We start from the raw sequence: 25,014 nt of genomic DNA, 5'->3' as shown, positions 1-25,014 counted from the left end.
AAGGATGGCACTTTGTGACTGACATCGTGGGTTGGACTGTTTATGGATATTGGGAATGTCCTCACATAACAGGATGTCTTAAATTTTTTTGATGGTCATGAAAAACTCCTCAGGGAAATAAGTCGATTCGTATCAGCCAGAAATTGTGTGTGTGTGGGGGGGGGGGGTATTAATGTCTGGGATGTTCTGAGGGAAAATTTTGGGTATATACAGTGGATGGTTTGGACAGGACAAGGGATGTCATCCATGATGGAATCCATGGATGTCAAGTCCATATTCAGTATTATGATGAATGGAGTAAGATAAGAACAACATTTTTCCCTCATCTCACAATGCACTTAGCAAATGGAATAGTTTACATGTCGCAGGTCGAATCAGAGAGTGCATGAAGAAAAAAGTTGTTGTGGGGATAGCTTCATGAGTATGAGTAGATGAATGGGGATAACATATACAAGTTGATGTGGGGTGAGCTTAATGAGTGTGAGCAGATGAATGGAGATGACATATAAAACATAAAAGTTCCTGTGGGCAGATGAATGGGGTGTTTACACATTCAGTTGCTCACACCAAATTGGAAACTGATACCTTTATTTGTTTAATAAAAATTAAACTTTGTTCAGTGATAATACACTTTTAATCATTTACTTCCAACTTAAACGTATTTCCAGATGTATTTGTGAATGTTTACGTATATGTAAAATGTTGTATATGTAATATGTAAATGTTGTATGTAAATATAATATATTTACATATATATGTAAATGAGTCTTTGGACTCCCTGAAGGTGTCTAATAATAATATATATCATCATGATCATCAAATTCCTGCCATGTACTCTCAAGGGGTGTACAGGATATGATAGTACTACATCACAAATTTACATCATTACTAACTTCCTATCTACAATTTTCCTCCAAATCAGTCTGTTACTTCTCAAGACTCCAACATTATCAAATCTTATATTTCTATCATCTAAGGCACTTTGTACCATATCAATCCACCTATATCTCGGTCTTCCTCTGGGTCGTTTTGCTGCCAACCTGGCAGAGAACACTTGCTTTGCTAATCTTTCCTCGAACATTCTGTTTAAGTGACCATACCACCTAAGATTATCTCAGCTAATGCATTCCTGGATGCTGACAATGTCAAGTTCTTTCCTAATATTATTATTATTACCACCCCAAGACTTCATGGAGTCAATGACTCATCTGGGAGGTCCCTTTATCTCTCACACACACACACACACAACTCATCATACCGTGTTTTAAACACATTCAAACTCTTTGCAGACACCACATTCTCAGGCAAGGCATTCCAATCATTCACAACTCTGCACACAAAAAAAAACCTGACTCTCACTCCCCTACTCACACATTCTTTATACAATTTCCAGGGATGACCTCTGGTTCTCCCCTGATCTCCCACTATTCTCTGTAAAAACTTCTCCAACACTGATCCTATAACAACCCCTTACCAACTTGTAGGTCTCTATCATATCTCTCCTCTTCTTCCTGTTCACCAGACTCTGTAAATTATATCTTCTCAATCTTTCCTCATATTCGACATTCCACAGGTCAGAAACTACCTTAGTCAGTCGCCTTTGGACCCTTTCCAACATCTCATCCTTCTGAAAACCCAGTGACCAAATATGGGCACAATAGACCATGTGTGGCCTAATCAAAGCCTTATACAATGGAACAAGAATCTCCATACTTCTACATGTCAGTGTCCTCCACATCATTCCCAGAAGCCTTTGTGTTGTCCTCACAATTTTGGCTATGTGTCCCCTAAATTTCAGATCCTTATCCACTATCACCCCCAGATCTCTTATTTCCTCCACCTCCAACAATATATCCTCACCAAGCATAAATTCTGCATCCCATCTTTGTTTTCAAAATTTTAAAACCTTACATTTTGCAACATTGAACTCACATCCCCATTTATTTGCCCAATCACTCAATTTATTCAAGTCTTCTTGTAAGACCACAACTTCCTCACTACACTTCATGGTTCTTCCCAACTTTGAATCATCATCATCTGCAAGCAACTGAATATCTCCATGCAAATCTTAAAACAGACCCCTGAGGCACTCCACTAGTGACTTTCCTTTTCCTGAATATTGCTCCCCCCATACACAACTTTTTGATACCTATCAGATAGTCAGTCACCAATCCAATGCACTAATCTAATATCCATCCCCATCTGCTCTAGTTTGGCTGTCAGCCTATCATGAGGTACTCTATCAAAAGCCTTTGTGAAATCCAAGTATATTACTGTGTATCCTTTTCCTCTGTCCAAGAAAGCAGTCACTTTATTGTAATAAGTAAGTAGATTACTAAAACATGACCTGCCTTTAACAAATCCATGCTGTCCATCAAAGATACCACCATTGTAATCAATCCAACTCTGGATCCCAGTTCTCACAAGCTTCTCCAACAACGTAACCACAACACCTGACACACAGATAGGCCTATAGCTTGATATCCTCGTTTTTAATATGATACTGCCATTGATGCCATCTGTTCACGCCTCTAATCTTTCTCATGACTCTCATAACTGCGGTCTCTAGTCTTTGGTCAAGTGTTTTATTTCTGACCCAGCTCTCAGATCCATAAGTTAAAACTGGTTTGAACGCTGTCTTGTATACAGCCAATTTAGTGTTAGAACTAATTTCTCTCTTATTCCATATGAATTTACTCAATTGACTTCCTACCATACCAGCTTTGCTGATTCTGTTGTCTATGTCTATATTTAATTTACAATCTTCACAAAAAATTGTGCCTAAGTAGCTGAAATGTTTTACTTGTTCCACAGGTTCTCCATTCACAACACAGTTGACATTTTCAATGACTCTGCCTATTTTCATTGTCTTTGTCTTTTTATTGCTGACCTTCATACCATATCTATTACAATAGTTATTCAATTTAGTCAGAGAATCTTGCAGACTGGCAGCAGATTTGTTTAGAAGAATAACATCATCCGCATAAAGCAAAGAGCTGACATTAACATCTCCAATTTTGATATCATGTTTAATACCACTTTCCTTCATAATGTGATCCATATAGATAATGAATAACAGAGGAGATAATGTACATCCTTGTCTCAACAGCAGATTTAACATTAAACCATCTTCCTGTACTTCCTTCAATTCTAACTGCTGACTTACAACTCAAATAAAGACTAAGTATTGCTTGATATAATGTCCCATTGACACCATATAACTGTAGCGTATTGAATAGCTTCTCTCTCGCCACCTTGTCATATGCCTTTTCAAAATCGACAAAACTTAAATACAGATCTTTGTTATATTCCCATGATTTCTCCACTATTTGTCATAAAGTGAAGATCTAATCCTGACAGCCTCTATTTGACCTGAATCCAGCTTCTTCTTCACTAACCTCTTCTTCAACAATTCTTCTCAAAAATTTCTCAAGTATACTTGCATATATCTTACCAGGAACACTCAGTAGGGATATACCTCGGTAATTCTCACATTCAGTTTTATTTCCTTTTTTTTATATATGGGTAGTATGAGAGCTCTACTCCAATCAACGGGAATTCGTCCCTCTGTCCATTCATTCTGAACTATGCAGTGCAGCCACTGTAAGACTTTTATACCACCATACTTCAGCATTTCTGGTCGAATATCATCTACTCTTGCTGCCTTTCCACAATTCAAGCCTTTGATGGCTTTTTCTACTTCAAATATGGATATGTATTCCTTACTGCATGCCTGGTCAGTGTTTTTTACCACTGTGCTGTCATCACTGCTTGTTTCATTTAGCAGTTTTTCAAAGTAATTACTCCATGCTTCAAAAATAAATTTTTCTGTTTTCATGTCGCCTTTATCATCTCTAACTCATTTTACAGCACTCTTTCCTCCATTCTAAGCTTCTTCAACAACCTCCAGAATATTTTGCCACTTTCTTGATATTTATTTTCTATGTTCTTACGAAACTCCTCCCACGACTTTTGTTTAGCTACTTTTACACAGTGTTTAGCTTTCTTACATTTGCTAAGAGCACAAGCTGACTTACTTGCCAGGAACTTTTGATATGCTTTCTTCTTTTCCTTCTCTGCCTCTTTAACTTCCTGTGTTCACCATAGAGTTCTAATTTTACTATCCTTGCAGACAACTTCACCACATGCCTCTCTAGCTGAATTAATCAGGGTGTTCTTCAAGGCTTGCCACTGAATCTCCAAGGTTTGCTTCCTGTTCTCAAACTCTTTCATTTTTTCTTCAATAATCTTTGTGTATTTTAGTCTACAGTTCACATCTGAGAGCTGCTCAACTTTTATTCGCTTTAAAACTTTCTTACATGTTATTCTTTTCAATATGAAATTCAATTTTATCCTGCTCAAGACTAAATAGTGATCACTTCCAATTTTTAAATCCTCTGCACACACTGATGTCCTGCACCATGGAGAAAACATCACTATCAACAATAACATAGTCAATGAGAATTTACTTATTCCTTGCCTCTTCTCTCCATGTGGATTTGTGCACATTTTTATATTGGAACATGGTGTTAGTAATAACAAGTCCATGTCCCGAGCAGAAATACAACAGGTATTTGTCATTATTATTAGCTTTGCTCTTTTCTCCAAATTTTCCCCAAATATTTTTATATCACTGACAATCATTTCCTACTCTGCTATTTAGATTCCTAAAAAGAACCAACTTTTCATTTTTCATTGTGTCAGCTGCTTTCTCTAAAGTCTCAAAAAATTCCTTCACTTCTACCTTAGTAGAATCTTTTGTGGGACCATAGGCACAAATAAGTCTCATTGTCAAGTTCCCCATTCTGATATTTGCCCACATTACTCTACTTGAAACTGCCTGCCATGCAAGATTAGCCTCATATTTAGTGTTGAATACTATGGCTACTCCTCCTTTTCCTTGATTGTCATGGCCTGAACATAACATTTTGTATTTATTGCTCAGAAAGATCTCACCAGTTTTGGTCTGTTTTGTTTCACTCACCCCTATTATGTCGATCTTGTACTTATCTAATTCCTCAGCTAGCTCCATTTCTTTGCCATTCAGGCTTCTTATGTTGGTAGTACCTATCTTGAACTCTGGTGATGTTGAATTGGGTGTGTTTTAGGATTTGTTCCAGTAGCTGACTTTTCGCTGTTTGCCCTGGTTCCCTGGTGAAAACAACTGGGGTCTTGTTTAACCGGGCGAAGCCCCAGCCGGAATGAAATTTTGTCATGTTGTACCATCATTTTGTATTTTGGTTTAACCAATAAGAATAAAATTTGGTCAGCTAAATCCCAAATTGCCAGCCCATCCTCGTTCGTTCAGTATCCAGGTAGATATCCAACAGGGTGCACTATGAGAAGGTGAAGATTGGACATTAGGTCAGAAGCCCTGGTCGGTTCTCCGCATTCCTTTAAACGCTTTGTGGAGGTCTCCTCTCAGTTATACAGCTTTGACCCTATATGTTGTAAATGTTGGCAATCCCCACATACATTAAAAAAAAAAAATTACATAACGTAGTGGTCTGTAGAATTGTTTTAGACATTTTACTTGTCCTTGGGCTTAAAAAGGTTGAGAAACGCTGGATTAGCATGTCAGCTGACTTCTGGTACAACACCATGCAATCATACCTTCAAATAATTCAAAACTTCAAATAATCTGACCAGCAAGCTGTTTTCACCCTGTGGTTTGAATAACTGAAAGATTACTGAGGAAAATATATATATATCTGTTTATACAATGTATATTTAAATTTTTTTTTTTAAATCTATCTGAGGATTCAAAAGTTTTTTTCTTATTCTTTATTGATATTAATTTTGTTAGCAAGTGAACAAAAATGAGCTGCCAATTCTAGACTATATTGACAAAAATCTGTTTGGTATCCTGAAAAGACCTGAATTTATTAGTCTGAGGCAATATAATGTTAGTAAAATATGACCCCCCCCCCCCTTGCACAGTGTTAAAGAATCAGGGTAAAAGAAAACATCTCTACTCTTAAACCACACTGCTTTTTCCACTTAAGTAAGCTAACATTGCCACCAAAAGGTGAAACTACATATACTGGCAATGACCAGTTCTGCTGCTCAGAGCAAAACAACTGTCATAACTGGCATAATCAACTATGATAAAGAACTCAGATGAAATATGTCCAAATATTAATTAGAAGAAACAAGAAGAAAAATAAGGTTGCTTATACATTTCTTCATCTTTTGATGAAGAAATGTATAAGCAACTTTGCTTAGTGAACAAGGAAAGGGTGATTATTATGGTTGATTTCAATTATGGCTGTATATTGTAAATATGAAGATTGGAATGAGATTGGAATCTCATTTGGGAATAAGGAAAATTAATAAGAAAAATGAATTTGAGTTCTTGAGAGATAACCATCTCAAGAAGTATGTAAAGGAGGGCCCACGAGGATCAAGGGTTTTAGATCTTTCCTCCAGTTGATGAGAATGATCACGAAGTCTTCATATGCCTAGCCACAACCCATGTGAGGACTTCTGTGAAGAAAGGATATATGTGTAAGTATAAGGCTGGTGATTATGACAAGCTTATGAGACAGCTTAGAGCTATAGCATGAAATGAGAAGTTGAGCGGTAAGGAAACAAATGCTGCTTGGGAACATACAAAGAAATACATAACATCATCATTGTGTGAAAGTATTCTGAAGACCAAAAGGCAGCTGAATAAGGTAGGTATAAAATAGATGAACAAGGGTATTAATAATGAAATCTAGAAGAAGGCACTTTGGAGGCAGCAGAAAATTAATAATGGTAATAATAATCAGTTGCATGAAGAGTATACAGAGCAGACAGGAAGAGTGACTCAATTGGTAAGGACAACAGAAGTGTAGTACAAGCAGAATTTAGCAAATCCAGCAAAAAAAAAAACCTTGTGAGTTTTTTTTTTTTTTTTTTGATATGTGGCAAACAGAAAGATGAATGATTATGGTAAGATGCTGATAATAGACAAAAGTGGAAGATTGGTGACTGATGCAGAGGAAATAGTCAAGGTGTTCAGTGGCAGTTCATCAGTGTTTCATCCTTAGTGTGAAATCAGAAGCAGAAGTATAGAGAATGAAATGACAGAAAACTTAATGGTGAGCAAGCCAGAAGTATATGGGGAGTTAAGTAAGCTAGATGTCAATAAGGCAACAGGACTTGATGACATATCACCTTGTGTCTTAAGGGAAGCAACAAGGAGTTAGCATCAGCCTTGGCCTACCTGTTGCAATATGAGTCTTGCAATAGCACAAGTCACAAAGGAATGGAAAGAAGGCAAAATTGTTCCACTTCACAATAACACTAAGGCAACAAATTATAGGCCAATCTGTATATATGGCATTGTAGTTAAGGTATTAGAGAGGTTGGCAAGATATAGGATACAAAAGTGAGTTGATAACAGTGGTATTCTTTGTACTTGTCAGCATGGTTTGTTAAAAGGAGGTCATGTTTTGGAAACATGACCATGTACATATACAGTGGTATAATTTGATTTTCCAAAGGTTTTTAACAGATTACCACATCACAAGTTAGTCACTAAACTGAACTAGATGAGATTGAATGACAGACTTGCGAGTTGGGTAGGTCAATTGCTATTGGTGGATAAGTATCAGCAAGTTGTGTATGTTGGGGGACACTAGTGATGTGCCACAAGGGTTTGTTTTTGGACTTTTCTTATTTAATATGTATATTAATGATACTGGAATAGGTTTAACTGGTGATATATAACTGTGTGCATATGATGCAAAACTGGAGAGAGCGACGAGGAATCAAGCAAATGTTGTGGCCTTACAGGAGGACTTGAATAGATTGTATGAGTGAGCAACAGTATGGAACTGTCGATTCAATGTTGCCAAGTGTAAGGTCATGAAATTTGGTAGGCAACAATGGGATCTGAAGTGTACTTGGCAGGGAAATTTTGGAGGAAGTTGAGGAGATAAGAGATCTTGGAGTGGTAGTAGACAAGGATTTGAAATTCAGATGTCACACTGTACAAGTTGCAAAGACATCACATCAGATTAAGGCAATAATGCAGAAGACTTAGAAATAAAGAGGTTCTGGTTCTATTGTATAAGGCTTTGATTAGGCTTCATATGGATTATTTTGCAATTTGAACCCTGGTTTTCATAGTGATGAGAATATATTGGAAAGTATCCAGAGATAACTAAGACTATAACTGGTCTTTGGGATGTGGGATATGAAATAGATTGAGAGAATGCAGTTGCAAAGGCTTGTGAATAGGAGGAGGAGAGGGGATATTACTGAGACATTTAAGATGGTAACGTGTTGTTACCAGGTTAATGTGGAAAAAAAATTTTCACAGAATGGGAAAGGAGTAGAACAAGGGAACATACCTGGAAGTTGTATGAAGAAAGTGTGAACAGGGGCATAAGGAGTAGGTTCTTCACATGAAGAGTGGTTGATCAATGGAATGCTCTGCCTGACATCGTGGTGAATACAGGATACAGTGAACGAGTTTAAAGCACAGTTTGATGGATTTTGTATGTAACAGTGTTTGCCTCCACTGATGAGTCTTTAGATTGCATGGAGGTCTGGTGTTAATAATAATAATATTGAAAACAAAATATCAGAAAAGAAACTGACATGAAAAAAACACTTTTTTTTGAAGTGAGATTTTAAAAAAGTGGTGGTTGTAAAGCCAGTTAAATTTTATATTAATTGTGCTGCAATACTATGCAGTTTGAAATTTAGAGCCTCCATAGTACAGTCGGTATAAACAAAGCCCTTTGGTTGGAAAGACCTGGGGGGGTTCGATTCCCATCCATGATGTGAGGAACCTTTATCTGGTCTCTTTCAACTAAAGGTGAATTAGCTGGTCTCATGTGGAAGTGGAGGGTTTTTTCCTTCCCAGAAACTTGGGTTTTTTGTCCCTCAGAACAGACCAACCAGCCCTGTGAACACACTTCAACAGACAATAATACCCCCCCCCAACGTCAGGTTCTGTGACAAGTCAGTTGGGATCGCATGCATAATGTCACATCATGTAAGAAGGCCACCCCAAACAGACAGGATAAGGCACAAGAGGAAGAAGAAGAAGACTATGTAGTTTTAAATTTAATTTCACTGCATGCATAGATGAGTTTGATATGAGTGTTGAGTTTTATGTTAATGACTAATTAATTTCTATATGTCTATGTGGATTTTTTTAAAGAATAATACACTGTCATGAATGTCATATGTATGCCTGGGGAGATGTTGAGAATGTTTATGTGGTAACAGAAATATAGGAAGTATTAAATGCTAATGGCCTTGTGGATCCTTTGAATCAGAGTAGAGAATATGAAGCAAGTAGTGTTGAGTCAAGTTCATGAAAGGCAGTGCAGAACATATAATCACCATACCTCTAATCAAATCTTCATCCGGAACAACTTTCAAATCATTTGAAAGTGGTTCTGTATGAAGACATGATTAGAGGTATGGTGAAAGAGAAGGTGTGAGTGGTTTGTTTCCCTGGAAGGCAAAATAAGCATAGTGACTGAGGAATTGGATATTGAGGAGTAAGTGAGCAAAAGAATTGGTAGTAGGAACAAATGGTTTGTTTGGGAACAAGGAAAATGTGAAAATGGAGAGGACAATGAAAGACAAGTGTAGCAGAAAATGTAGTCTGGTCGCTTCCCAGGTAGAATATAACATGTTAACAGAGCTGTGTGAGAAGAAAGGAGTGCAGTTTGTAAGTGGTGGAACAATAAGAGTGATGGACTGCATTTAAAAAGTTTTATTATGAGTCAAGTGAAGAGGCTGTTGCTACAAGGGAGAGTAATGACTGCAGCGAAGAGAAATTTTGCAGTAAGAGGTGATATAGAACAGTAGAGTAGGAGAAACTGAAAGAGTACTTGTGAATGGACTGAGAGGTAAGTAGCATGAGTGAGAAGAATGACAGAACAGAAATGCATAACAGACAGAATTGTATAAGAAGGAGTCTTTTTTTTTTATGTTGCTTCCACCCAGAAAAGGTTATTTGTAAATCTATAGTACATTTTGTACCATGGGTGGAATAGGGATTTTTTTTTCTATTTTTATCAATTTTATATATTTTTTGTATTTTGAATCTATTTTTAACACCACTTTAGACCTCCAATAAGTGGGAAAGTAGTCTCACACCAGGCAATGATATTCATCTCCCACCTAACAACAACCACAAACACTCATACCTATGGCAGGATTCAAACCTGCAGCCTGTTGGTTGGAGGGCAAATATGCTAACCACTTGGCCAACCAGGCCAGAACATATATACTAGAAGCAGAAGTAAACGTGTGAGTAGGCAAGAAAGAAATGTGATGGCCCAGAATGCAATAATGCATCAAAAGCATCTGACTTTGGAGAAATTATTATTATTCCTGATACCTCCAAGGAGTCTGAAGACTCATCGCGGGAGAACATCTACAACTGTCTCTACACCTAACCTCTACTACGAATCATCTCCATCAACGCCATCTACCGCCCACCTCCAACACCACCACAACTAGTAATTTTTGTCTGTAAATTGCGTGTGTTCTGAAGGGCTAATTTGTATGTATGCGGGATGAAAAACCCGAGTTTCCGGGAGGGAAAACCCTACTACCCCCGTATGAGATCGGCTAACTCACCTTCGATTGAAATCGACCAGATAAAGATTCCTCCCGTCGCGACGAGAATCGAACTTAGGCCTATTCCAATCGAAGGGTGTAATGTACCGTCGTTCTTCCAATTGCGCTACGGAGGCGCTAATTATGGGATAAGTGGTGATAGAGAGAAATGGCAAAAGGAAGGCATCAAGGAATCACATCTGAGAAGTAGTGTCAACAGGAATTGAAAGCCACAAAGCCAGCAACCTTGTCTTTAAGACAAGGAAATCACCTACTATGTTCATTTATGAATTCCAGAAGTATCAGAAATTGATCAAGTGCATTCATCTAAGAACATTTAGTGTGAGCATTTAACTTAATAAAACAAAGTACATCTGTAGACATGTATATGCAGATTTAGTTATGTATGAACAGGTACTCAGTCAGCAGAAGAGGATCAAGTAGCTTTCTCTGACAAAGAATTGTAAGTGTCAAGAAATTATGTATAAAAGCATGTGTTATATTTTCACATTACAGAAATATGATGCCTGTGAGTGAATCATTTTTCAATCCAAGTTTCACAATTTTTCATTTTAAAAAATGCTTTGCTATGATTTTTTTTTTAAATGGAGAATCCATCCATGAGAGGTTGGTCAATCTATAGTACACTAAGTACCATGGTGGATAAGAAAGAAGGAACTTGTTCACATTTGACTTGAAGAGTTGTGAATTATACTCTTTGGGAAATGCATGGGGCAGAGATGTGTTTTCCTTACATTGAAGTTGACAAGGTTATCAAAACCTCATTGGTAAATGTTTTGAAGATCAGAATTTAAGTCAGCAAAGGTTAAGGTTCTGCAGGCTGCAATGATTTGTGTATTACAAGGTATGAAAAGGAAAGCGCAACATACTGTGGGCAGCAAAACTAGCCTGCACTGGTTGTCAGCTGGAGTAGACCATTTATATATATAAAAGAAAGAGGATGGGAGACAGAAAAGAGCCTTGTGGGACCCCAGCATTAGCTGTATAGTTTGAAAATAAGGAGCTCTCCACCATATCTCAAGGTGACCATCCAACCAGAAAGCCAGCAAGCCAATTGCAGAAATCAGGTTGCAGACCAAATAATGAGAGTTTATTTAATAAGCCTTTGTCCCAAATCCAGTCAAAAGCTTTGAAAGTATCAAGGACAACCATTTAAGATTTACCAAATTTTTCATTGGTGTTGTCCAGGTGACAAAGGCAAGTAGATCCTCTGTTGATCAGCAATGAGAGAATCCATAAACAGATTCAGTGGCACCAACTCTTATTGCACAGGTAAAATTTCAAAAAGTTTGGTGAAACCATCATGTAAAGAAGGGGTACACCTGATTATTAAAGTAACTTTTAGTTATGAAGATTAGACCACCAAATGTTCTGATGAACTTCTGCATAGCAGGAGTTCATCAGAATGTTACTATTCACTATTTTTCAGTGAATTCAGTGATCTCCATGGTAATGCAAATATATATATATATATATATATATATATATATATATATATATATATATAAGTATTCTCTAAAGCAGATTTATACATGAAATTTATTAAAACTTCATTTTCTCTTTGTTGTTTCACTAATACAAGCTACAAAAAGAAACAGTTTTACTTTCTTTGGTTAATAATTTATACACAACTATACAGTTACCACTGTTATAATTAATATTTCCATCTTTTGCACCACTTCAATACATAAAGCATGTTTGTCTATGTGCAACACAACATATGAAAATGAAGTAACTTTCAAAAAAATCAGGTTTTTTTTTTCCTGACACTACATTCTAATGTATTAATGAATAGTATTAAAGGTAATGTTTCTATTATATTTAAGCAGAAAAAGTTCAGAAAGATGACTGTTGGCAAAGAAACATTTCCAGATACAAGGTATGGTTTTTGTTATCTTTTATTTGCAAGAAATGAATTTCACATTCATATATTTTATGTCAATGTGTCAGAAATTGATCTTAAAAATAATATGTCACTATCACTTCATTCTTGTTGTAAGCCATTATCATTAATTAAACCCTCACTCAACCTGCTGATGATCAACTTTTTTTTTTTTTTCCAGACAAATAGAGATTAAATGTATCTAATGTGAGGAAGTACTTTTCAGTTGTGGTTCAAAACTTCATATCCATGTTTCATTTATTAGTATTATTATTGTATGGGCATCTCCATGGAGCCTGAAGATGTATCGCAGGAGACCCAGACTATTCACACAATCCATCATATCTCTCCTTCAACAGACAAAGTGCTAACAACTGACACTGGCAACCTATTCCATTCATTCACAACAAGTGCTGAAACATTTCCTCTGCATCCATCCTATAAAACCCTTTAAGTAATTTGAATATTTCTATTATATTTTCTCTCTTATTCATGTATAAACCAACTTCTGCAGTCCACATACCCTCAATCTATCCTCATAGAGAACATTCCACAGACAACTCACCATCTTGGTCGCTTGCCTCTAAATCCTCTACACCACTTTCTCATCCACAAGAAACCCCAGAAGACCAGACCTGACATGGAAATCCAGATGTGGATACATCAAGACCTTATAAAGAGGAATAACAACTTATCTCTATATGTGTGTTCTTCAATAGCCAAGTAATCTTATGAGCTACCTTTAGCAACCTCGGCAATATGTACTCTAAACTTCAACTCTGTCTACCACCACCCTTAAATCTCTAGTTTTGTCTATTTCCAAGAGTGGAGTTCCATGAATGTGGCAAACAGCTTGTAATCTATTTATCCCAAAATGCATAACTTTATATTTCTCCACATTAAACTGATACCAATTATCTTTTGCCCATACTAACAGCCTATTTAAATCATCCTGAAAGCTCTCCACATTGTCTGGATTCACTATTACTCTACCAATTTTGCATCATCCGCAAATAACTGAATATTTCATTTCAGGTTATTTCCTATATTTATTTATGTACAAATTAAACAGCAGTAGTTCTAGCACTGAATCCTGAGGACCACTAGGCACCTGCTTCTGCTAGACTCTGCACCTATGTATACTACTTTTTGATATCTGTCCAGCAGCCATCCTCTTATCCACATAATCAGTGTCATATCCATCCCATTTGTTCTAATTTGCTTAACAGAATTACATGTTAAGTTCTGTCAAATGCCTTTGCAAAATCCAGCAGAATCAACATGCAGCCATTTCCTTTATTCAACTCAGCTATCACTGTATTATAAAAAGTTAGTAAATTACTAAGCAGGATTTATCCTTCACAAAGCCATGTTGCACCTCATGGAGTATCATATTCTTATCCACCCATTCTTGAATTCTCTTTTTGACCAATTTTTCCAGTACCACCACTCTTGACATACTGATTGGCCTATAATTTGCTATTGCAGTCTTAGAACTTCCCTCATGCAAGGGAATTATATTGCCTTCTTTCTGCTCCCTTGAAACGCTACCAAAGCTGAGACTTAAATTGAAAAACCTAGCCAGAGGCATTGCCAGTCCACCTTGCATATTTCTGCAAAATGCGAGCTAATATTCCGTCTAATCCCACAGCTATATTAACAATGAGATTTTGCAATATCCTAAGAACCTCCAATTCATCTAGCTCTGTTCCCACATAAGTCTCTGTCATATATGTCGCAGCATTAATCTCTTCTTCAAGTGTTATTGAAATTCTTTTCACATCAGACTGTAGTCTCGTGGAAGGATGACAATTATCAATAATTTTTTGAATGGAAGTTTTGTTCGATCCATTACATATCAGATTGCTTTTAATGATTAAAAAGTGATTAAAAAGTAGATATACAGTGCTATACAATATTTCATAACTTATTCTGAGAATTTATTTGTGCAAATGTCACTGTCATACAATTCTGTGCAAATAAAAAAAGCATGCTCTAAATAATTTGAAATTATTCTGATCTTACCAAATAAGGAAGCTCAAAATTAGGAAGGGATGGTTTCTCACAGAGTGCCAATGCATGGTGGAGAGTGATGAAAGTAAAAAGGAGGTACCTAAGTCCCCAGTGATGATATATGATATATAATCTGCAATGTATTAATATATTAATTAACTTTCAAGTTGCATCTTAAATAAACTTTCTTCCTACTAATGAATATAATTTATAAAGTAAAACAGCAATTATTTAAGCTCATTATGGAAATAGTTTTTATGCAATTTTCAACTCAAAAAAGGGTGTAAATGTACAGTACATCAATACTATGAGTGGACTAAGGAATTTATTTTTTTACTTTAATATTTAATTTTTATATAGCATAGAAACCCAACTCTAGAGATCAAACAATGAACTAATTATATATTGGGTTTTATCCTTTATCCAAGTGTTAGCACACAAATTTTGCACCTGAGGTACTTTCAGGACTGGGGCAACTCATGGTAAAGGTGGTATAAAGTTCTCATCACTTGCCTTAGTATCTTCCATAATGCAAAGCACATCTCCTTGCAGACACGTATAATACTATGCATTAAGGGAAGGGCCACTACCCAGACCGGTTTCAACCTTTATTGAGGTCCCACCAGTGAGAGCCACACCCAGAGGTAGTGATACTAAGGTGGAAGTAATGGAGAAGTCATTTACCTTTATGAGTTGCCAAAGGGTATCACACTGTTAAAAATCGTTTTTCATCGTTATTTCTATTTTTATTAATTTCTTTAATTAATTCTTGTTCAGCTGCACCTTTGTAAAATTCTATGTTTTCTCACTTGAAACTTATCGTCTTAACCTTTACAATACTTCTGACTTATGGTCAGTTACTTTACCTCTATCTTGCGGCCACAATTAGTAAGAATCTCGTGTGCAAGACGTCAAAAACAAAGAAAGTGCCTCGGGCTGGAGCCAATCTCTTTGTCTGATTTACTGGTGTTTATTCTAAATTAAATTTTGGAAAATTTATTTGTTAGTCAGCTGTGCCACCAAAATTCTAGGATAATAGTAGTATCTCCCTCCGAAGAACAGAACACCCAGTATGACACACAGCTCCTTCCTTTCCTACTTTATCTCTATACCAAATTACAAATATTTCTTACTCTGCAGTCATGGCAATATCTACATTGAGACACATAGGTTAGATTTTATGAGTAGTTCTTGTAGACAAGCTTATATGTTGATTATGCATTACTAAATAACTTAAGGAATTGACAACGTAAATTAGAATATAAATTAAATTAAACGTTAATAAATATTTCCGATATTTCGGCAACATCACGTTGCCATCTTCAAAAGGAACTTACAAAAAAGGCACGTGCACGTAGGCACTACAACACAGTAACTGAGAATGAAGTGAGAAAGTTATTGTTCTCCTAAAAGTAATGATGGTGCCCCCCCCCCCCCCCCCCGAGGGCTAAGTAGGTATTCTTGGCCATTGGGCTGAAGATCTGCTGATGTAAGCCTCCCAAATTTGAGGCAGTCTCATGCAACCAAATTTGTTGAGATTTGGAGAGTTCCTTAGGGCTGAGGCTGATTCCATGAATAGTCTTCGAAGTTGAACTTACTATACTGTATTATAGTAGCTTTCTTCCACTGTATTCTCTGACATGTATCCAGAGCATGGTCTGCAAGACCAGAGTGGCTGTACTTGTGAAACCGGATGGTGTTCCGAAATTCTGATATTCGCTGTCCTGCTTGTTTGGCCAAAGTAAGACGTTTACAGCTGCAAGGGACCTGGTATACACCAGGTAGGTCTAGGGAAAGTTGTTGGTCTTTAGTGGAGCGGATAAGGATGCCAATTTTCTGTATGGTCTGTAACAGGAGGTCAAGTCATGTTTTTTTTAAGATTTTGGTTTAAAATCTTAAATCTTAAAATCTTAAAGTCAAAATATTTCCGATATTTCGGCAACGTCACATTGCCATCTTCAAAAGGAACTTACAAAAAAGGCCAAAATGGCCAAGAATACCTACTTAGCCCGCTAGGGAAGCATCGTGAGGACTTTCAGGAGAACAATAACTTTCTCACTTCATTTTCCGTTACTGTGTTGTAGTGCCTATGTGCACGTGCCTTTTTTGTAAGTTCCTTTTGAAGATGGAAACGTGACGTTGCTGAAATATCGGAAATATTTATTAAAGTTATATTTAATTTATATTCTTATGTACATTGTCAATTCCTTAAGTTATTTAGTAATGCATAACCAACATATAAGCTTGTCTACGAGAATTACCATCATCCATGGAGATTCCATCGCATGGAGGGCCTGCCAATACAGTAAAATGAAGTTGAAGTTATCAAGACAACTAAATTGTCTGACTTTCCTAAAATGCTGCCAGGATAATCAGGTAATTCCAAATTTTGTAAAATTCAAGCTCCATTTCGTTTCACAAAAAGCTCTCTGTATCTATAACTGGCCAGCTACGCTTTGCTACGGGAACAAATTGCCACCATGCGGTTTCTCTTAGCTGACGTTAACAAAGCTATTCGTGCACTTGAAGAAGAGCTTTTGTGCACTTTAAATCACGAGCTTTGGTCAAATTTACATGATCTCGTGTACCGCAGCAGACAAAGAATTTGAGAAAATATGGGGTCAGCATATCAGAAAATTCGAAAAATTAAAAAAGAATTTGACCTTCAATCCAAAACTTCCTACCAACACCGTAATCAACCTTTCTTCAGTCATCCTGAAGCTCTCAACGTGCTTACACGTGGCCACAACTTTGTCTTTGCTCCCAGAAAACTACCTAGTGAGGATATAATGATCCAGATCGAACGCGGAATCTGCCGCCTTCCGAATCAAATCGCAAACAGTATAAGACTGGATGTAGCTTGTGTCCTCTCCAAAGCAGGACTACCAAAAACCAACATATCCAATAAGGAATATAAAGCTCTGCAGAAAATGAGGAATAATAAAGAAATAATTATCACCAAAGCGGATAAGGGAAATGCAACTGAGTACTTAACCAAATGGACTACACAGATAAGCTTAATGCTCTTCTATTAGATCGGGCTACTTACTTCCCTATCGAATACAATCCCACCAACTCACAAATCTTCACAGGCTCTTTAAGATGGTCACTTCTTGGCCTGTAGAAGTTACTAACAGATTAAAACCATTTAACTCTATACCCCCCCCCCATATTTATGGACTCCCAAAAATACATAAAGAAAATGTGCCATTAGGTCCCATAGTGGATGGCATTGATTCCCCCACATACAAATTAGTTAAACATTTGGCCAAAGCAATCACACACTATACTGGCAACACACCATCACACAAAAAAAACTCAGCCCACTTCAAAGCCAGCATAGAAAACCTTACACTCCAACATACTGACATAATGGTCGGCTTTGACTCTCCTGTTTATTCACAAATATCCCACTCAAGGAAACTTTACAGCTAATCCAAGCGAAATTTCCTCCCGATATCTCAGCCCTATTTCAGTTCACAATGAACTCAGGCTATTTCGTTTGGCAGGGAAAATTCTACAAACAAATAGAGGGGACAGCCATAGGTTCACCACTCTCCCCACCCTTGGCCAATTTCTTTATGGAAACCTTTGAAGAAAAAGCCTTAGCCTCTGCCCCACAAAAACCAACTATATGACTTCGCTACATTGATGATGTGGTCACTATTTGGCCACATGGCTCTGATACACTCCTCTCCTTCTTAACACACTTAAACAACCAACACCCCAGAATCAAATTCACTCTGGAAAAAGAGGAAAACAACAGTCTCCCTTTCCTAGACACACTAGTCACCAGCCTGATGGAAACTTGGTTTTCTCAGTTAATAGAAAACCCACCCATACAGACAGGTATATTCACCAACAATTCCCCCCCCCTCACAACAATATGGAGTGGTGAAGACACTATATAACAGGGCAAAAAACTAATCTGTTCAAACGACAAGGCCCTAAACACTGAACTAAATCACATCCTCACACTTTCTCAGCCAATGGCTATCCCCCACAAAAAAAAAAAAAATCCAAAAAATATTGAAACCAGTAAACCACAACCCCCCCCCCCTTCGCAACATGGATTACTCTAAATCCATCACCTACATCTGAGGCACCTCGAAAAAAATTACCAAAATCTTAAAAAAACATGACTTGACCTCCAGTTACAGACCATACAGAAAATTGACATCCCTTATTTGCTCCACTAAAGGCCAACAACTTCCCCTAAACTACCTGGTGTATACCAGGTCCCTTGGAGCTGTAAACTGTCTTACTTTGGCCAAACAGGCAGGTCAGCGAATATCAGAATTTCGGAACACAAGGACTACATCTGATTTCACAAGTACAGCCACTCTGGTCTTGCAGAGACCACGTCTGGATACACACCACAGAATACGGTGGAAGAAAGCTATTATAATACACCGCAGCAAGTTCAAATTCGAAAGGCTATTCATGGAATCACCCTCAGCCCTAAGAAACTCTCCAAACTTCAACACATTTGGTTGCATGAGACTGCCCCAAATTTGGGAGGCATCAGCAAACCTTCAGCCCATGGGCCAAGAATACCTACTTAGCCTGCAAGGGGGCACCATCAGGACTTTCAGGAGAACAATAGCATTCTCACTTCATTCTCAGTTACTGTGTTGTAGTGCCTACGTGCACATGCCCTTTTTGTAAGTTCTTTTTGCAGATGGCAACGTGATGTCACCGAAATATCGGAAATATTTATTAAACTTTAATTTAATTTATATTCTTATGTATCTTAAGGTTGTGACAAATTGTAAGGTAATTCCAACAGATCAAGTAGCACAACAACACCGACTGCTGTGCGCAGACTTTAAATTAAGATCGAAGATAAGAACTTCTGGTTGCCATGGGATGAAGACAATTAAGTGGTTTCGCTTAAAAGAAGAGAGTGTGAGGAATCGTTTTAGGGAGAGAGTGTTAGAGAGGATTTCGGATGGACTGGAAAGTGTACAAGATTGGTGGAAACATAATTCAAAAGTAATCCTGAGCTGTGCAATCGAGGTGCTTGGTGAGACATCTGGAAAAATTAGAGAGCAGACGGAGGGTTGGTGGTGGAATAATGATGTACAAGTGGCAGTGACAGCTAAGAGGAAGGCAAAGCAGAAGTGGGATGAGTCAAGAGTGGAAGAGGACAGAGAGGTGTACAAACAGAGAAAGCAAGAAGCCAAGAGAGTTGTGGCACAGGCGAAGACCATGGCATATCAAGATCTGTATGATCAATTAGAAACAAAGGAAGGACAGAGAAAAATTTACCAACTAGCGAAATGTAGAAATAAATCAGCTAAGGACATCTTACATGTGAGGCAGATCAAAGATGCTGAAGGAAGAGAATTATGGAGGGATGTGGACATAAGAAACAGATGGAAAATATACTTTGAGGGACTTCTGAATGAGGAAAATGCAAGGACTCACAGAGGAGATGGGCAGCCTTCTGAGGGGATGGTGCAGAACATCAGTAGAATGGAAGTGACGGAGGCCATGAAGAGGATGAAGAATGGAAAAGCGGTGGGCCCCGACAGAATTCCAGTGGAGGCATGGAAGGCACTGGGGGAAGAGAGAATTGACCTGCTGTGGGACCTGTTCATGAAAGTTTGCCAACAGGAAAATATACCCGAGGAATGGAGGGAGAGTACTCTTGTTCCCATCTACAAGGGTAAAGGGGATGCACAAGACTGTAAAAATTACAGAGGAATAAAGTTGATGTCCCACACAATGAAGATCCTAGAAAGGGTTCTTGATGGTAGACTGAGGGAGGAGGTGGAGATTGCAAAGGAACAATTTGGCTTCATGCCTGGTAGATCAACAACAGATGCTATCTTTGGGTTACGACAGATGATGGAAAAATATCAAGAGAAACAAAGGGAGCTACATCTGGTATTTATTGATCTGGAGAAAGCATACGATAGAGTGCCAAGGCAAGAAGTCTGGAGGTGTCTGAGGGAGAAGAAGGTGCCGGAGAAATATGTCAGGTTGGTGCAGGAAATGTACAGAAATGTGAAGACAAGTGTTCGGACCTGTTTGGGACAGACAGAAAGTTTTCAAGTAACAGTTGGCTTGCATCAAGGGTCAGCATTAAGTCCGTTTCTGTTTAATATTGTGATGGAGGTGGTAACAGAGGAGGTGAGAGAAGATGCACCTTGGACAATGTTGTATGCAGATGACATCTTGCTGTGTGTAGATTCAAGAGAAGAAGCGGAAATTAAACTGGAAAGATGGAGAAAAGTACTGGAAGAGAGAGGTATGAGACTGAGCAGAAGTAAGACAGAGTATATGTGTTGCGCAGTGGGCGGTGGCCAGGAGACAGACCTGGAGCTGGAAGGAAATGTCATCAGGAAGGTGAGAGACTTTAGATACTTAGGTTCGACAGTGGAAGAAGATGGAGGAGGTGAGAAGGAAGTGGGATGCAGGATACAAGCAGGTTGGAGGAACTGGAGGGAGATGGCTGGAGTGTTATGTGATAAGAGGGTGCCGATCAATCTGAAAGGCAAAATTTATAGGACAGTAGTGAGGCCAGCTATGACATATGCTATAGAAACTGTGGCCCTGAGGAAAAATAACATTAGCAGGATGGAAGTAGCAGAGATGAGAATGATTAGGTGGATGTGCGGTGTGACCAGAAAGGATCATCTGAGAAATGACTATGTCAGGGGAACAGTGAAAGTTACGAACTTAGGAGCGAAAATACAGGAGGCAAGGTTGAGATGGTTTGGTCATGTGATGAGGAGGGAGGACGAATATGTGGGAAGAAGGGTCATGCAGATGGATGTGCAAGGAAGGCGGAAGCGTGGGCGGCCAAAGAAGAGATGGAGGGAGCTGGTAGAAGAGGACTTGAAGATGAAGAACTTGGATGTGGTGACAGCCCAAGACAGGAAGGTGTGGAGGAGACTCATAAGAAACAGTGACACTACTTAAGTGGGAGAAGCTGCAGAAGAAGAAGAACAAGATGTACGTTGTCAATTCCTTAAGTTATTCAGTAATTTATGAGTAGTGCATTGGACTTAGAAATCAGGCAAGTTATTCTGATAAGAAAACAATTTATTCATCACTAAGAAACAATTACACAAATGACACAAATTAATCTGACTTAAATCTAATATGTACGTTATATCGAACTCAATATAAGTTATACGATCAATTTCCACAATCATCTGAATCTCAGCAGACCCACTTGTCTAGAATCTTATCCCCCTTTCTTCACCTTACATATAATGTGATCGTCAACATATATAACTTCAGCCTGAAGTAATGACTACAACTATAAATACAATTAGATTCACAATACAATTCAGCTAGGCTTTCTCTTACATAGAGTAAATTAAGTCAATTCTTAGCACAAGGCCACAAGTCCTGTAACTCTAATTTTAAAACAATTCCATCAATACAAACCACCATCACAATCTTAGTTTCTTTTGGAAATTTTTTTTGGAAATGGAAAGTTCTTACTATTCATGAAGTCTGGTCCTCTATAGCTGCTTATCCCTTCTTGTTTCCGTCAGACTTCATCACTGCACCTGAACATCCTTTACGTAATTTGCAAGACTTCTTTCCTACTATCGGCGGACAATTTAATTCCTACGGCTTGGAAGTTTGGCATCTGGTTCCTCTTAATACGATGTGCCTTAGTTGCATCGTTCTTCTGGCCTTTGCTTCGTGAATATAGGTCTCCGAATAGGATAGCGATTCATCACCCACATTTCTATTGAATCTCTGCCATTAACGATCATCGTACTTTCTTCCAAACACTTCGGCTTGATACCATCATGAGTTGACCTTGATACCTTGTTGACCTTGATACCATCATGAGTCCGAACTCTCTCTCATCGGAACTCCACGACTTCGTAACTTCATGCTGACCAACAAACGGGAACTGCACACCGGATCAACTTGAACTCGAACTCCAAGAAAAAGGCCTTGTCTCAACGTAGCACACTGCTGTTTATTTGGTTCTGATGACCTTCGTCTTTTCTTACATAGTAATCACCTGGACCCTTCATGTACTGCACTCTTCACCCTCATTGATCTGTGCACTCAGATGGGAAACCCCTGTGTAATGTCGACCTTCGCGTTTGGAGTGGCCTCAGGTCATGACTTAATCCCTTAATTTGTTTGGAATTTTAGTTGACTAGAGGTATACTTAGACACAATTTATCTTATACTTATTTTCCTTTGTTCTTTTACAAAACCTTGTGAGGTGACAATATTCAGTAATAAACAAAAAATATTATTTCCAAATTAAAAAATATGAAAGCTCCATTAACTCAAGTATTTTTAGTGAATTTTGTTTACCAGGTATATAAGGTGTTTTGCATAAAAATCCTTTTATACACGATTTTACATAGGTTTTCTCTCCTCAAAAAAAAATTTTTTAAGGAAAAAAATTTTCAACTTCCTTCCTGCAAATTTTCTGAAGAGAATTTGACTACAGACTTATTTCTTTTGTATTTCTCTTGGACATACTCTGTACCTCATTTCATTATGTGCCTTATCCTCACGACTATACCTAATTTCACTTTTCTAAGCATGAAAAGAAAGCAGAGGAAGTTGGCATAATTAAACTGCTACTGGGTTTGTACATTAACTTCATGTTTTCTGTTAATGTTCCAACTCGGTCTGTTATATGAACTTCTAGATCTATTAATTTTCTCAATGAAGTTTACTCCGATGGTTCTTGGACAATCCTCCCCTAAATTTTCTTCTGTATTACCTTGGTCGTTTGCTAATTTAACTCTTGATATTTGGTAAGTCTCAGATTGACTGTTCACTTCTGAAGTTGAATCTAATTGAGAATCAATCTGGATATTTCTAGAATGTTCACTTCCTCTGTCAGTCTGCCCAACATTAGTTTTATTCTGCGGTATTCTTTTACGAGATTTCTTAACTCTGTCTCTAAAATGATGGTTTCCTCTGCCAAGCCGTTTATTTCCCATTAGGATTAATTCATTTCTAGAGAAGTCACAAGAAAACGTGTGCCTCTTTAGAAAGTAAGTTCCTAAAATTATCTGAATGCATGGGTGAGATGTCCTAAGGAGGACCAACAACTCTTGCCAAACACATTAAACTCAGGTAAGTTAATTTTTCTCTAACCTTTTTGGTTGCGTAAACTTTGGATGCCGATATCCCCGATCATATTATCGGGGATATCGGCATCCAAAAATTAAAAATGCCTCGCCTTACATGGGATTAAAAATGCCTCGCCTTACATGGGATTTTATTCTTTGAAAATAATCTCCCGATATGACAGAGGGCTGGGAACCAGTATCTAACAATATGTCCCAATGCGATCCTTGTATCTTACCCTTAATTATCATTTTCGACTTTCTTTGTTGTTCATGATTCCGTTGTCCTCTCCTTAATGGTTTACTTTCATAATTATGAGGAGTGTGCCCAAACCTCGACTCATCTCTATTAATTCTATTGGAGGGTCTCCTGTTACTAAAACAATTGTGAGCAACGTGCCCAATCTTATTGCAACTAAAATATCTGGGAGGTTCCCTCCCAGATATTTTAGTTGCAATAAGATTGGGCACGTTGCTCACAATTATTCCTGTCCCTTTATTCATTATTTCTCTCTGATTGAGGTAGAGATACTTCTAAGGTCTTTGAATCAAGACGGTCCAACACAGGCTGTTGAAGTCTTTTGACTTCTTGTCTGATTAATTCATTAGTCTTCTCTGTTTGAGAGATAGTTGATTCTGAGGGCCTCACGGTTACTGCCACCAGCTGGATCAGAACAGCATCAAGATGGTCCATTACGGGCTGTTGAAGTCGTTCAACTACTTGTTTGACCACTGATCGTACTTCTTCCATGTTAGTTAGCACCACTATCCTTTTGATCTTTAGTCTTCTCCTTACATGAGCTAGACTCCTTCCCAGTTTTGTTCTCGCAGTTGGAATTATTCGCTTCCTTAATTACGTTAATGTAGCTGGTAGTAGATGTGGGACGAATGTCTCCGAGCATCTGTTCCTTCTATTTCACGGCGATGAAACATTCCTCAAGATTTGTGATTTTTTTTCTTATAAGTGGTCTCCAACTCTTGCTTCACCCCTAACCTGAACTGATGAAACACTGCCTAGTCGAGGTGAGATTTATCCTCAATGGAGATGCACAGACTGTTGGCAATGGTCAGTAATCTATTGTAGTACTCAGTCACGTTCTTCTTATCTTTTTGAGTACTTCTTTGTAATTTCCATATGTTAGGGCCTAAACGTTTTATTTTAGAGAACTGAGAAATTAAGGTCTCCTTCAATTTTGAATATTCCAAGGTATCCTTCAAAATTAGGGATGAATATAGGAAGCTTTTGGCCTTTCCCACTAGTTTGCTTCTTAGCAAGATAAGAAGCGGGAAGTCTGTCCATCTACAGACTTTCCTCAGTTCCTCGATGAAGCTAAAAAAAAAAAAAGCTAAGACGTCATCACTTTCCTCTCCGGAAAATTGCGGAAAAACTTGCTGAGGATTTATAGTCCTGAAGAACTCAACGTCATCCATTCCTGTACCAGATGGTTG

At 37.9% G+C, this 25,014-nt stretch overlaps 1 protein-coding gene across 2 annotated transcripts in view; it reads right to left on the bottom strand.

The window, feature by feature from the left end:
- Positions 1–25,014, bottom strand: part of LOC150104641 (two pore channel protein 2-like) — a 480,610-nt gene that overhangs the window by 397,556 nt on the left and 58,040 nt on the right. For both annotated transcript variants that reach the window (XM_090395240.1, XM_090395242.1), the window contains exon 3: positions 14,504–14,624. In XM_090395240.1, the coding sequence (XP_090251366.1) occupies positions 14,504–14,624 (121 nt within the window). The remainder of the gene's footprint in view (positions 1–14,503; positions 14,625–25,014) is intronic.

This window comes from Typopeltis vanoorti, chromosome 7 (genome assembly GCF_054136105.1).
Source record: "Typopeltis vanoorti isolate ZY-2024b chromosome 7, IOZ_Tvanoo_1.0, whole genome shotgun sequence".
NCBI lineage: Eukaryota > Metazoa > Arthropoda > Arachnida > Uropygi > Thelyphonidae > Typopeltis > Typopeltis vanoorti.
This window is presented reverse-complemented; position numbering and strand designations above follow the sequence as displayed.